Source organism: Chiloscyllium punctatum, chromosome 1 (genome assembly GCF_047496795.1).
Source record: "Chiloscyllium punctatum isolate Juve2018m chromosome 1, sChiPun1.3, whole genome shotgun sequence".
NCBI classification, from domain to species: domain Eukaryota; kingdom Metazoa; phylum Chordata; class Chondrichthyes; order Orectolobiformes; family Hemiscylliidae; genus Chiloscyllium; species Chiloscyllium punctatum.
This window is the reverse complement of record NC_092739.1, coordinates 137,601,986-137,616,112: the sequence shown is the minus strand read 5'-3', so window position 1 is coordinate 137,616,112 and position 14,127 is coordinate 137,601,986. Positions and strand designations below refer to the sequence as shown.

General features: G+C 40.4%; 1 protein-coding gene across 1 annotated transcript in view; it reads right to left on the bottom strand.

The window, feature by feature from the left end:
• LOC140480402 (uncharacterized) overlaps positions 1-13,321 on the bottom strand; it is a 47,327-nt gene extending 34,006 nt beyond the window's left edge. The window contains exon 1 of the mRNA XM_072575221.1: positions 13,094-13,321. Within this exon, the coding sequence (XP_072431322.1) occupies positions 13,094-13,145 (52 nt within the window). The 5' untranslated portion in view covers positions 13,146-13,321. The remainder of the gene's footprint in view (positions 1-13,093) is intronic.
• Positions 13,322-14,127: the final 806 nt, after the last annotated feature.

The following is a 14,127-nucleotide window of genomic DNA, read 5'->3' as shown; positions in this document are numbered from 1 at the left end:
TCAGACTGGAGTCATCCTAGGCTATTAAAGGAAGTAACTACAGCAATATTGGGTACACTGGCAGTAATCTTCCAAGAATCCACAGATTCTAGAGAAGTCCCAGAGTATTTGAAAAATGCCAATGCAACTCTAAGTTACAAAGGGAAGGAGACAAAAAAAAAAGCTAACTAAAAGGCTAGTTAGCTTAACGGTTTCCTAATATCAGACGTTACAGACTACCATAAAGAACACAAAAGCAGAGCATTTAAAAATAAACGATACCATCAAACTAAATCAGTGGCTTCAGAAAGGGGAAATCTTGCCTAACAAATGAATGAAAATTCCCTGAAGAGGTAAAAGCTGGTTAGATAAAGGGAATGTAGTAGATGCAACATATTTGGATTTCCAGGTGTTTCCAGCAGAGGACAGTTTGAGACACTTGTGCAGAAATCACAAAAAGTTAGCATCCAAGCTCAGTGGGTAATAGGGAAGACAAGTAGCCTAATGTAGGGCACCTTTAGGATAAGGGCCTGGTAACAGTGGTAGCACATTAATCAACATGGAGAGAGGACTGACTAACTAATAGAAGACAAAGTTGGGCTAAGAGACATTTTCAGAACAGTGACCTGTAACTAATGGCGTACCACTGGAACAATGTTTGGGCCACAATTATTTACAATACATGTTAATGATTTGGATGAGAAAGTGATTGTGCTGAAGCCAAGAATGCAGATGACAAATAGTTGGAAAGGCAAGTGATGAGGATAACAGTCTGCAGTGATAACAGAAATGCCTAGGCAAAAATGGCAGATGGAATAAAATATAGGAAAGTCTGAGGTTATGTATTTTGACAGGAAGAATAGAGGAGCTGAATATTATTGATTAAATGAGAGAAGACTGCCAAAAGCTACAGCAGAGGAGAGTTTGAGACACTTGTGCATACATCACAAAAAATTAGCATCCAAGTTCAGTGGGTAATAGGGAAGGCAAATGGAATGTTGGTCTTTATGTCAAAGAGAATAGAGTATAAAAATAGGGACATCTCGCTAAAACTATACAAGACACTTTTAAAACCACACCCAGAATACGGTGAACCATTTATAAGAACAAGGAGGAGTAGGCCATTCAGCCCCTCGAGCCTGCTCCGCCATTTTAAACGATCATGGCTGATCTGATGTCGGGCTCAATTCCACTTTCCTGTTCCCCGTAACCCTTTAGCCACTACTAATTGAAATTGTCTGTCTGTCTATCCCCTTATCTTTATTCGGTGTCCACTGCATTCTCGGGTAGTGAATTTCAGATTCAAGACCTTTTGAGAGAAGTAATTCCTGCTCATCTCGGTTTTAGATTCATACAGAAAACTATGACCTCTTGTTGCCCCACGACAGGAAACATCCGCTTTATGTTTCCTTTATTAAACTCTTGTAGCCTGTTTTATACCTCAATCAAATCATTTATCCTTCTAAACTCTAATGTGTAAAGGCCTAAACTACTCAATCTCTCCTCATAAAACAAGTCTTTAATCTCTGGAATGAATCAAAGTGAACCTTCGTTAAATTGCCTCCAATGCAATTTTTTTTTTAAAAAATGTAAAGGGACTAAACCTCCACTCCAGTGTGGATCACCAACATCTTGTACAATTGCAACAATATTTCTTTTAAAAATGCCATTCCTTTAAAAATAAATGTCAAAGCTCCATTTACCCTCACTACCTGATGTATACTGACTTTCTGCAATTCATGCATTAGAACACCCAGATCCCTTTGCACTGAAGTATTTTGCATTTTCTCTCCACTTAGATAAGTTGTTTTACTTGTCCACAATAAACTTGCTAAATTTTGGCCCATTCACCTAAACTATCCATATCTATTTGTAAATTTCTCATTTCTTGCAACCTACCTTCCCACCTATTTTAGTACCATCTGCAAAAGTGGCGATAGTATCTTCTGTCCCTGTATTCAAGTCATTAATACAAGTAACTGGGGCTCTGATGACCAAACTCTGTGGCACCTGACTATTACAGCTTGCCAACCAGTAAAAGATTGACTCTCTACTTTTTGTTGATTAGCCAAACTCTTATCCAAAAGAATATGTTATCCCTAAACCTGTGTGATCTTGCCTTGTGTATTAATCTTTCATGTGGCACCTCATCAAATACCTTCTGGAAATCCAGATATACATCGGCAGGACCCCCATTATCCACTTCACTTATCACATCTTCAAAGTAGAGAAAGTGGCTTCCTCCACCACCAAATCCAAGCCACCTGACACCTCATCTTCCACCTTGGGACCCTCCAACGACACGGCATCAATGTCAACTTCACCATTTCCTCATCTCCCCACCCCCCGCTTCATCTCAGATCTAACCCTCCAACTCAGTATTATCCCCTTGAACTGTCCTACCTGTCTACTTCACCCTCACCTATCACCATTACCCCCCCCTCCACCTCCATCTACCTATTGACTTCCCAGCTACGTTACACCCCCCTCTCAGCCCCTTCCCCTCCACCAACAACATTTCCAATGACAGGCTTATGCCTGAAACATCGACTCCCCAGCTCCTCAGATGCTGCCTGACCTGCTATGCTTTTCCAATGCCACACTTTTCGATCCCAATATCTTCAAAGTAGTCCAGCAAGTTTGAATTGTGTTTTATTTTGGAGGCTAAAATATTTGACAGAGTCAGCGTGGTTAACTTTTCAAGTGTACCATTCCTAAATCCTTAGGAGGCTCTTGTGATACAGTGGTAGTGTGCCTGCCTTTGAGCTAGGTGGGCTGGGTTCAAGTTGCACCTTTTCCAGAGATGAGTAATAACATCAGTGAACAGGTTGATTAGAAAATAGGTTACTACAAACATAATAACAGATTAGGATATTAAATTAGTGGTTTTTTTTCCCCAATCCATTTGGGACCTTCCCATATTATAATCAATGCATCCACTATCTAGCTTCCACTTCCTTAAAAACACAAGGCCTTTAGACCCTGGAGACTTGTTAGCCTTTAATTCAGGCAGCTTGCTCAAAAGTAATTCGATCACTGGGCAGAGAGAAAGTGCTAAGGTCCTCCTTTTCTATAAATCTCTGCAAAACCTGTTACTATTAGGATGGTTTCAGTGTCCTGTCTATTGTGAAAACTGATGCAAAATATTGATTTAGAGTCCCTGCCATTTCATTCTTCCCCACTATCAACTCGCCAGTCTCATCCTTTAAGGGACCAACATTCTTTATCAAAAGAAAGATGCACTGGCACTGGAGGCAGTCCAGAGTTGGTTCAAGAGGCTGATCCTGGGTAGAGATTGACTGTCTTATGAGAACAGAATGAGTAGGCTGGCACTATACTCAGTCTAGAACAATGAGAGGAGACCTTATTAAAACATACAAGATTCTTAGGAGACTTGGCAGAGAAAGGTAGTTCCCTCTTGTAGGAGAGTATAGAGTCAAGGGCAATATCGCTAAGTAAGGAATTACCCATTTAAGACAGATAGCAAATAATTTCTTCTCTCAGATGGTAGTGAACGAGTGGGATTCTTTATCGCAGAGATCTGTCCAGGTTGGATTGTTAACGGCATTCAAGGGCGAGACAATATTTTTAATCATGGGTTATAAGGAAAAGGCAGGAAGGTGGAGTTGTGTTCAGATTAGCCAAAATCTGATTGAAATGGTCATCAATGAGCTGAAAGACCCATTTCTGCTTTGTCTTATGATCTTATAAAAGTGAAAAAGAGTGGTGCTGGAGAAGCACAGCAGGTAAGGCAGCATCCGAGGAGAAGGAGAATCGGCATTTCAGGCATAAGCCCTTCACCAGCAATGTGTGGTCTTATAAAAGTGGCTTGGCAACACCACTACTGACCAAGCTGACAGGGTCCGAAAGAACATAGTTGCCAGACTAAGTTTTTCACAATTGAAGGAGGAATGCAGGGGAGAGAACATACTTGAGCTCATCCTCAACTACACTGAGGTCCATGACCAAATTGGTAGGAGTGACCACCTTATGGAAACAAGTTCCATTTTCACAAAAGGATATTGTCTATTGTATAGCACAGCACTATCATCATGCTAAAGTGACTGCCCTTGACATTAAGTCTGCATTTGACCAAGCACGGCATTAAGGAGCCCAAGCAAAACTAAAATAAGTGAGAAACGGGGGGAAATCAGGTTTAGAATCATACCTGGGACAGAGAATGATGGCTGTGATTGTTAGAAGTCAGTCATCACTGTTCCAGGACATCTCCATAGCGGTTCCTCAACATTGTGTCCTAGGTCCGACCATCTTCAATTCATTCTTACCATCAGAAGGTGAGAAAAGTGGCTGTTTGCTGATGATTCCACAATGCTCAACATCATTCATAATTCCTCAATCTATGTTGATATGCAGCAAACCATGAACAAAATCCAGGCTTGGGTTGACAAGTAGTCAGTAACATTTGCACCATACAAATGGCAAGCAATTACCATTTTCATGAGAGAATCTAACAATTAGCCCTTAACATTATAATCACTGAATCCCCCACTGACAATATCCTATCCTGAGGGTTACCACTGACCAGAAACTGGATTGGACAAGCCATAAAGATACAGTTGTAATGTTAAAAGATTAATGTGCAGACAGAGAGTATAATTTAATGTAATGTTAAAGGGTTAAACTGTACTGTCTTGATCCAAGAAGCTGAACATTCTGGAAGTGGGTGCGGGTGACATTCTGTCTCACAGATGGCATACAGGAACGTGGAGGACTATTCATTGTAATCCACGTTTCATTTGGGCAGCCATTTACTATTTTACTGCTATTATCAAAATTAATCTCTCATTCAGTCTGCTCCATTCAGAAATGCTTTCATAGCTATCCCCAGCCAATCAAAATGGTTTGCAGGATCATTCTCTTTCCAATCCCCCCCGATACTAAAGCATATCTCATCTACATTGTCTTGGGGAAATCACTGAGTCAGGAAATCATTTGCATTTTGATTCCACAGGGTTAGGGCATTTACATTTACATTATCTTCAAGGATTACCTCATCCTTCCATTGTAACTGGGGTAACATGTGGTTATGCTGGAAAAGCACAGCAGGTCAGGCAGCATCCGAGGAGTGGGGGAGAAAAAAAACAAATCGACGTTTCAGGCAAAAGCATGACCAACTGACCTGTATAAAGGGGATGTGTTTCCTTTCTTCAGGGCCTCTGACTCAACCTTGCACACCAGCGAGGAGGGCCAAAGGGGGTTACCTAGGCTGTATAAGCTTTAATAAATTTTAACTGTTTGTAGAAGTTGGTGTGCGCAAATGTGAAACTTTGGGAAAATAACCTAACACAGTGACTATATGAACAAGTCAGGCACTGAGAACCCTGCAGTGAGTAACGCACTTCTCAACTCCCCAAAGCCTATTCACCATCTACAAGACAAGTCAGGAGAGATGGAATACTCCCCACTTGCCTGGATGGGTGCAGCTCCAATAACACAATTGACACCATCCAGGATAAAGCAGCCCACTTCACTGGCACTAAATCACTCCCTCCACCACAGACTCTCAGTAGGCGCTGCTGCTGCTGCTCCAGCTGCTACTACTACCACCATCTATAAAAGATGCACTGCAGAAATTCACCAAAGATCCTCAGACAGCACCTTCCAAACCAACAACCACTTCCATCCAGAAGAATAAGGGCAGCAGATACATGGGAACATCACTACCTGCATGTACCCCTCCAAGGCACTCACCATCCTGGTTTAGAAATTGTTCCTTCACTATCATGGGGTCACAATTCTGGAATTCCCTTCCTTATGGCATTGTGGGTCAACCCACAGCAGACAGACTGCAGTGATTCATGAAGGCAGCTCAGCACCACCACCATCTCAAAGATAGATGCTGGTCCAGCCAGCAATGCCCACTTCCTATAAATGATTTTTTTTAAGAAATGAAAGCAAACTACAGACAAAAGATTAATTTGATAACTTTTCCCCCACCCACCAATTAATGCTATCCCTCCACTTTACTTTTTAACCTTCAGAAGCCTATATTGTGCAAATGAGAATCACTCTTGGGATAACAGTAATTTATGGGACTGTTCAGATGACAAACTTAATTTCTGGTCAGTTTTCAAAAAATAAAATTACACAGGAATGTGTTAGTAGAAGGAAAAAATGTCCCATGTCCAATTGCATAATGTGCACCATGTGTCAAAAAAACCCCACATAATTCAGCATATTACCAAATAAGACAGTCTTGACTGAGTTTCTGCTGTGTTCAGTCAGCTTGAATCAGAAATGGAACAGCAGGTAGAGGAGTTGAGGTGACAGCATGAACTATTTGGCTTGGTGCCAATTAAACCATGCTGCAGCACAGTGCAAACAGAACATTAGTGGAGAATTTAAAATAAAGGAAGCATTCTTACATGAGATGTGCATAAGAAATTAGCTATTGTAAAACCTAGAGGACTAAAGTCTAGTGCTTTACTTGAACACAATCTATGTTGACACCATAGCGCTGTTCCTCCCCCTGTCAGTCTTTGGATGTTATCTTGAAATAAAAGTTTTAATTTATTAGTGTGTAAATTCCTTGGAGTTATTGAAACGTGCAAAGATATGAATCTAAAATATCTCACTTGTGTATTTGAAGATAGTATCTGATGAAACTATATATCAGAGTGCAGTCACCAAACCAAATAATAGTAATATTTAAGAAGCCATGATTGAGTTGGCCTTCAGTTCAAGAGGGTTCAATAGAAGTACGTACAGGAGTAAGGATATCATAGTGTATGGGGCCTCAGTAAAAACCAAAGATGAAATTAGGCTTGTATTCATTGGAGTTTAGAAGAATCGCATTGAAAAGGTTCTTATAGAATTGGATAGGCTAGATGCAGCAATTATGTTTGCCCTTACTCACGAGTGCAGGAAAAGGGCTCACAATCTCAGGCACGCCATTACAGACTGACAGGAGTAGGAATTTCTTCATTTAGAAGTTGGGAAACCTGTGGAATCTTCTTCCAAGACAGGTCATGTCACTGAATATATTTAAGAAAGAAATAGATAGATTTCTGGAAGTTAAGGGTATGGGGAAAAAGAAAGGCAGTTTGACATTGGAATAGATGTTCAGCTGTGATCCTATTGAATGGTGGAGCCCATTCAAAAGAGTCAAATGACCTACTAAACTTAGACAACAAACAGATTAAAAGATGCTTTTCCTGGATTCACTCCCAAAAAAAGTGCCATTCTTGTAAACAATGGGTTTTAGTTTCTTCAAGCGCTGAAGGAAACACTAAAAATTTATTAATTGACGCAAGAGGGAAAACCTGTTCACCACAAACTGAAACCACGTCACAAGGTTTTTGTTTGGAATGTGGAACAAAAAAAAAATGACAAGGATCATGTCACCACTTCAGATTAGGGTGCTGCACATACCAATTAACTGAACAGTTACTGAGAAAAAGATTCATTCTTAAAATAACCTCAGCAAAGTATAGAAACTGAAGTACTGGAGTCTCAAAGTGGAAGTAAAACACAAGACTGATCAGCAGATAAGCCGAAACCTACACCTGTAGTTAAATGAGAAAGAAAACCCATTACCACATTTCAAATGCAGGCCTAAAACGTTCCAGCTTTCACCAATGGTGTCAGTCAGAGAGCAAGCGCATTCTAACTCTCTCACCTTTTGATAGAACATTAGGGTAAGAGGTTTCAAGTGGAGGTCGAGAGGAAATCTTTTCACCCAGAGCATGGTGGGGAAATCAGGAACTCTGCCTGAAAATGATGGAGGAGACAGAAACCCTCATCAAGAAAACAGGCTGTGGCTTTGGACAACACTGCTACAAGGCAGAGCGCCACATGCAAATTCAGAACCAAATCGACCACTCTACGCAGAGGGTCAATCCAGGTACTAGTTACACTGACTCCCTGCCTTCCATTCTCAACGAATCTTTTAAAAGGTGTTTTCTCACTTTGATCACTGAGTACCTACAAAGCTTTTACCACTCAGACCCTGCTCAGGGGCTTTATAATTACACTGGGTTGGGGAGGGTCAGGACTATTGCAGTAATTTAAAACACTACTCTGTCAATAAGTGGAAGATGGCAATACCTATTGCTCAGTTTAAAGAGGCACAAGAGAATTCATCAGAGGCAAGCAAATATATTTGTGTCAGATGTACATTCGATTCAATAGGGCAGCAGTCACAACAGAACAGCACACTTCTTCCTATAAAGCACTGCATCTAGATCAGTCTAACAGCAAGTGGATCCACTTCAGTTTGATGATGACACAGAACTGCACCATTAATTCACAACAACAGCAAGCACAGCATCACAGAAGCCGTTTCCACATGTGCAGATGGTTCTGGATTAAAAACGGCAATGCACAGGGGATAAAAACTTTCTAAAACAAAAGTACTTCACTGTATCACGATCTCCAAACACCATGTGCAACACCGACGGTGGCATTAGGCTGTGCTGCTCTTTGTCAACCAGCACTGACTGATCTGCTGAACGGCTTCCTTCTGTGCAGTAAATTTCTTTTCTACCAAAAAAAAACATGGTTCTTCTCCGTATTAAATGACTCCTCATGGGAAAATTTAGTTTGAATCACAGGGTACCAGTGGAGAAACTTTCCTTCCGCAACACACTGCTCACCATCACAAAGCGAGGAGGACAGCAGTCAGGTATTTAGTTTCAAAAATTGCTAATTTGTACCTCTGTCCACATTTGGGTAGCACTGTTTCAGACAGCCAGTGCAGGTGTAATGAGCTAATCTAGCTCTTTCCAGACTGCCACATTGTTTTTGTGTACGCAGTTAATGTCCTGGAAACTAGTGCATTGGAAGTGTTAATTTGACAAGTAACATCAGAAAGTGCTGAGAGCATTACATCAACTGTATCCAACTTACAGTAAGGAAATCCAGCCTAGATATTGGAAAAGTGCAACTTGCTGCGTCTTTATGACAAACAATTGCATTACCTGCTGGAATCAAGCAAAGGCTTTTACAAAAACCAGGAAAAACATTTCTTACAAAGAACATAAGCAGCTATATCACAAAATCTTTAACAATAATGATACATAGGTCCAAAGGAAAAGAAGTCAGAAGAAAAAAAAAGTAAAAGAGGAAAAAGAAAATAAGGAAATGAAAGTGCATGCATTTAAACAGCAGCTTGCACAATTTCACAAGCCCACAAAACTTTACAGCTAATTAAAATACTTCTGAAGTCACTGCTGTCATGTAGCAACATCCAATATTCACCCAGCAAATTACCAACAGCAGATACAAACTACATGAATGTTTTAACCCGAGGCAGGTTTTATGCTCATGACTATCAATGGGAGATCAATCAGGTCAGAAGAAATCAGATGAGACATAATGGGGAAAAAAAAACTGTGTGGAAGATCTCAGCTATTTTCAAGAGCTCCAAGTGACCATCCCTGATCTCCTAGATTGGTTAATCTTTCCCACCACCTTGACTCAGCAGGGAGCTTTCAAACGTAGAGCAGCAGGTAAAATTGCAGTCAAATTGCAATGGGACCTGACATGAACCTGTAACAAAGCATTCTGTTGGTTTTGGGTGGATTCTGTCATCTATTCAATTCAGCAACTTAAATTCAGAACAAAAAGTTTTTGGAAGTTTTCCAATGAGTGGGTGAACTGAGCTATGATATCCACCCACGATGTGGTTTCTGTCCAGTGGATACAGGAAAGGTACTTTTTAAAAACTGTACCATGGAATTTTAAAAATTTACTTGGACTTGAAGGGGAAGGCAGTGCCTAACCCATCAAAAAGAAAGTAGTTCTGAAATTCCAACATTTAAAAGGCATCTGGATGGGTACATGAATAGGAAGGGTTTAAGAGGGATATGGGCCAAGTGCTGGCAAATGGGACTAAATTAATTTAGGATATCTGGTCAGCATAGATGAGATGGACAAGGGTGTGCTGGACATCTCTATGACTCTATGATTATGTAATTAATTAACAGAAGTTAAGGTCAAACTTTCAGACTCAGAGTGGAATATTCTACATTTTGTTGATCATTTTATTTGTATTCTTAAAGGAACTCAAATTTTGGTGCTTTTTAAAAAGTGTTCACACCTTGCACTGATAGTGGTGTTGCTGTAAATAGTTCAAAATTAGGGCTCCAAATGATTATTTTTAACAGTTTGCAACCAAGGAAGCAATTGTCATCGGCAGTGTTTAATCAGAGCTGAGGGATTTATTATAATTTGAAGCCATCAGAAGCTTGCTGCATCCAGATGTTGGTCAAAATTTAATCTGTAGGTTACTCTTTTAAACCTAAAATGTATTGGGTTTAACAATCTTAAAGATATTTTCACTGACTTACACTTGCTCTTGGTTTAGCAGTGCCTTTATTTTCAAAATTCCCATCTTTGTTCCAACTCCTTGCAAAGCCTTTCTCCTGACTATTCTCCACCACCCTCCCCACCGAGCCACCATGATAGTGGTGCTTATCGATTTCTGATCTGCTGACAATCTCCAATCTTGGTCAAGATTAGAGAGTAATGCTGGAAAAGCACAGCAGGTCAGGCAGCATCCAAGGAGCAGGAAAATCAACATTTCGGGCAGGACCCTTCATCAGGAATAGAGGGATTCCTGCCCGAAATGTCGATTTTTCTGCTCCTCAGATGCTGCCTGACCTGCTATGCTTTTCCAGCACCACTCTAATCTTGACTCTGATCGCCAGCATCTGCAGTCCTCACTTTTGCCTAATCTCCAATCTTGAAAACTCCACCATTGGCACTCATGGCTTCCATTTGTGCTAAAGCTTTTTTAAAAAATTCTCTCATGGCTAGAATTTATTGTCCCTCCCTTGAGAAAGTGGTGAGCGCCTTCTTGAACCATTGAAGTTCATGTGGTTCAAGTTCTGGTAGAGAGACAATGGCCTCTGAAAACAATCTTTAAGATCTATCTTTTTTACAAAATCTTTTAGTCATCTGCCTTTGTGTAACTTTTGTTTAAAAAATCCTTGAAGTATTATGTAACAAAACCATAAGTTGCTCAGCAACTCAACTGGACTCAAAATATAACAAAAAACAACTGCAGATACTGAAAATCAGAAACAAAAACAGAAATTGCTGGAAAAGCTCAGCAAGTCTGGCAGCATTTGTGGAGAGAAAGCAGAGTTAACATTTCACGTCCAGTATTCAGAACAAAGACAGCTCCTAACCTATCTAAAAGATTGCATTTCAGAGATTATGTGCTTGAGTATTTGAAACTAAAGTCAAATTTTCAAATTCAATTGGAAAGATCCTATGCTAAGTCATAGCTAACATTTTGTTGATGACCATTTTAACTGAATTCTTCAATGACTCAAATATTGATGTTTACTTCATACAAGTTTTGAAGAAAGGTCACAGGACCTGAAATGTTATTTCTGCTTGCTCTCCGTCGATGCTGCCAGACCTGCTGAGTTTTCCCAGCAATTTCTGTTCTGGCCAGGTCTCAAAATGCAAGTGGCTTATGATTGTCAATTCCATCCACCGCATTGTTTTGGCATGCAGTGTGACACAGAGTAAACTTGTCAGAAATCTTTAAGCTAGGGTGAATATGACTTAAACAGTGTTTCCATATATAGGCATGCCTAGGACAATGTAAGCACTGACAGTGCACAGGGAGTGGTGGAAATGTAGAACCCACTTGTTTGGAATGGTTGTAACAAATAGCATTGATATGCCTAAGGGGAAGTTTGCTCCATACATGAATGGGGCAAGAAGGGGATATGGACAGGATGATGTTAATACAGAGTTTAAACACTGTAGGGTACAGCACATTTTTAAAAGTAGCATTTTGGCAAAAGGAAGCAGGAATGTTCCACATCAGTTTATTCACAATATCCAGTGAAACACACATACAAACTACTCCCTTCCATAGACTAGCCCTAAGCAAATGGAGGCTGCTTGTAAAAAACATTTTGAAATCACCAATCTGTTCAGACACTCCTGATGGATGAGAGACTTTCATGTCTGGGCCAGAAGTCCAGGTAGAGAGTCACAATACATTGCTAAATCACAGATGTGTGGCCTAACCATTTCACAAATACCTCAATCACAGCACATACACATTCACTCAAGGAGCACAGTATTAAACATGAACACAACTCATTGTTTCAAGCTGCTCACAAACCTTTAATAATCCTCGCTGCGGACCTACGCTCGCCCTGATCAGTGCCACAGTATTAAAAAAAAACCTGTCTCTATACATAATTTACACTTTAAGGTGACATCTCAGAAGAACCAAAAAAAAAGTGTTGTTCAATCTTTGAATTGAACTTTCTGGGTTTTTAAACCCTTTGTAATCTTTTGGGTAAACTGGAGTATAATAAAACAAGGAGGTTTTTAACTTGATTCTGCTCTACAGGAGTTAGGTGGATAGAGCTTTCACAAGCCCTTTAAATCTAGTGTACAGTAAGAATCTAAAACTATGCACTATATGGAAAACAGAAAACTGCATTTAAACCACAGAGGACCCAGATGACAGAGAAATCCTTTAAATGATTTGGCTTTCATTCCAACTGATCCAGATAAGTCCTGGTTTAAAACAAGTATTTCGTGTATAAATTCATCCTTTCATTGCTGATTCAATTACATTCAACATTAAAATGTTTGTTTTCTCACTCAATAACTAACTGTCCCGCAGGTATCTTTAACATCTCCGCCTAGTAGTAGTTAGCTGTAGCCAACTGTAGTAGATAAGCCTTTTTATGTCCATTCCCTCACAGAAGCATAAAACACAAAGACCATTTCGGTAGTTTCTATCAGTTTGGTGACTGTTTATCAGAGACCCATTTCACCAGCCGACCAGACGTTTACAGTCGGTTTTGAACCAGAACACGCTGAACAGAGAGAGCAGTCACCTCCATGTGTCATTAAACAAAAGGACAGGTCAAACCCAGGAACGGCCGATGATCGTCAGCTTTGATTAAGTTCCTAGCTTTCATAGAAACTTATTTTAAAAATTGACTGGACGTGAAAAAGGAATGAGCGAGAAAGCGATGGGAAAGAAATGCATTGTCATTGTTCTGTGATCATTAGTTTAAATATTAAATGTTTGATGCAAAAACATATGCCAATAAGTAATGTCTCGCTAATACACTAAGTGAAAGCCACGTTTATAATCAATATTCCTCACCCAGAGAGGATACCACGGCGAGAAGCGAGTATGTTAGCTCCGAGTCTCTCATGTTGCCTCCCCTATTCTGTCCCTTGGCCGCTGGAAACTTCAACGAGCGAATAGCACTCTTCCTCTTCCACCGTGTTTCTATCAGCTTTGCCTATTTCAGTTCTCGCTCCTTGTGTTTTTGTCCACACTTTGATGACACAAATGAAAATTCGACCGACCGCCACATCAAATGTATCATATGATTCCCATCATGTGACAGGTTCCAACAGCAGCCAGTGTTGTCATTCTTCACCCTGTGGGGGTGTGGTCACTACAGTTTCTCATTAGTCCTTCAGGACAGAACTCTGTGCGCTTTTCTTTTAAAAACAAATGTAACGTCTGTTTAAATACTTTCACATCAGTTGGCAAACCCTCGCTTGAATGAATTTGGGTATAGCTGCTCTAAAAACACCGTGGCTGTCCCGTTGAAATCTTGGCTACCGGTTAAAGAAAAACAGTGAAAATTGGAAATGAACGTATTGTTTTGGAGCTGCATTTTGAAGTATGCGCCATTCACAAGTTTTATTGTTTCTTTCCTTATGGGAAAAGAACCAACGAGAGGTAAATGTTGCTGAAGAGCTATAGAAGCAGTGAGGTGGTGAACTTGCTCCAGACATGGAGCTGTCTTGGAAAGTGAAATAGCTGGTTACCTTAGATCTACGCCAGGAGTGAGCCAGCACCCTGTCCATATCCTTCCAAATCCTTCCTATTCATATACCTATCCAGATGCCTTCTAAATGTTGTAATTGTACCTGTCTCCACCACTTCCTCTGGCAGCTCATTCCATACACACACCACCTTCTGCATGAAAAAGTTGCCCCTTGGATCCCTTTTAATCTTTCCCCTCTCACCATAAACCTATGTCTTCTAGTTCCGGACTTCCCCACCCCAGGGCATAGACCTTATCTATTATCCCTATCCCCTGGTGACTTTATAAACATCTACAGCATAAGGTGGCCCCTCAGCCTCTGACTCTCCAGGGAAAACAGCCTCAGCCTATTCAG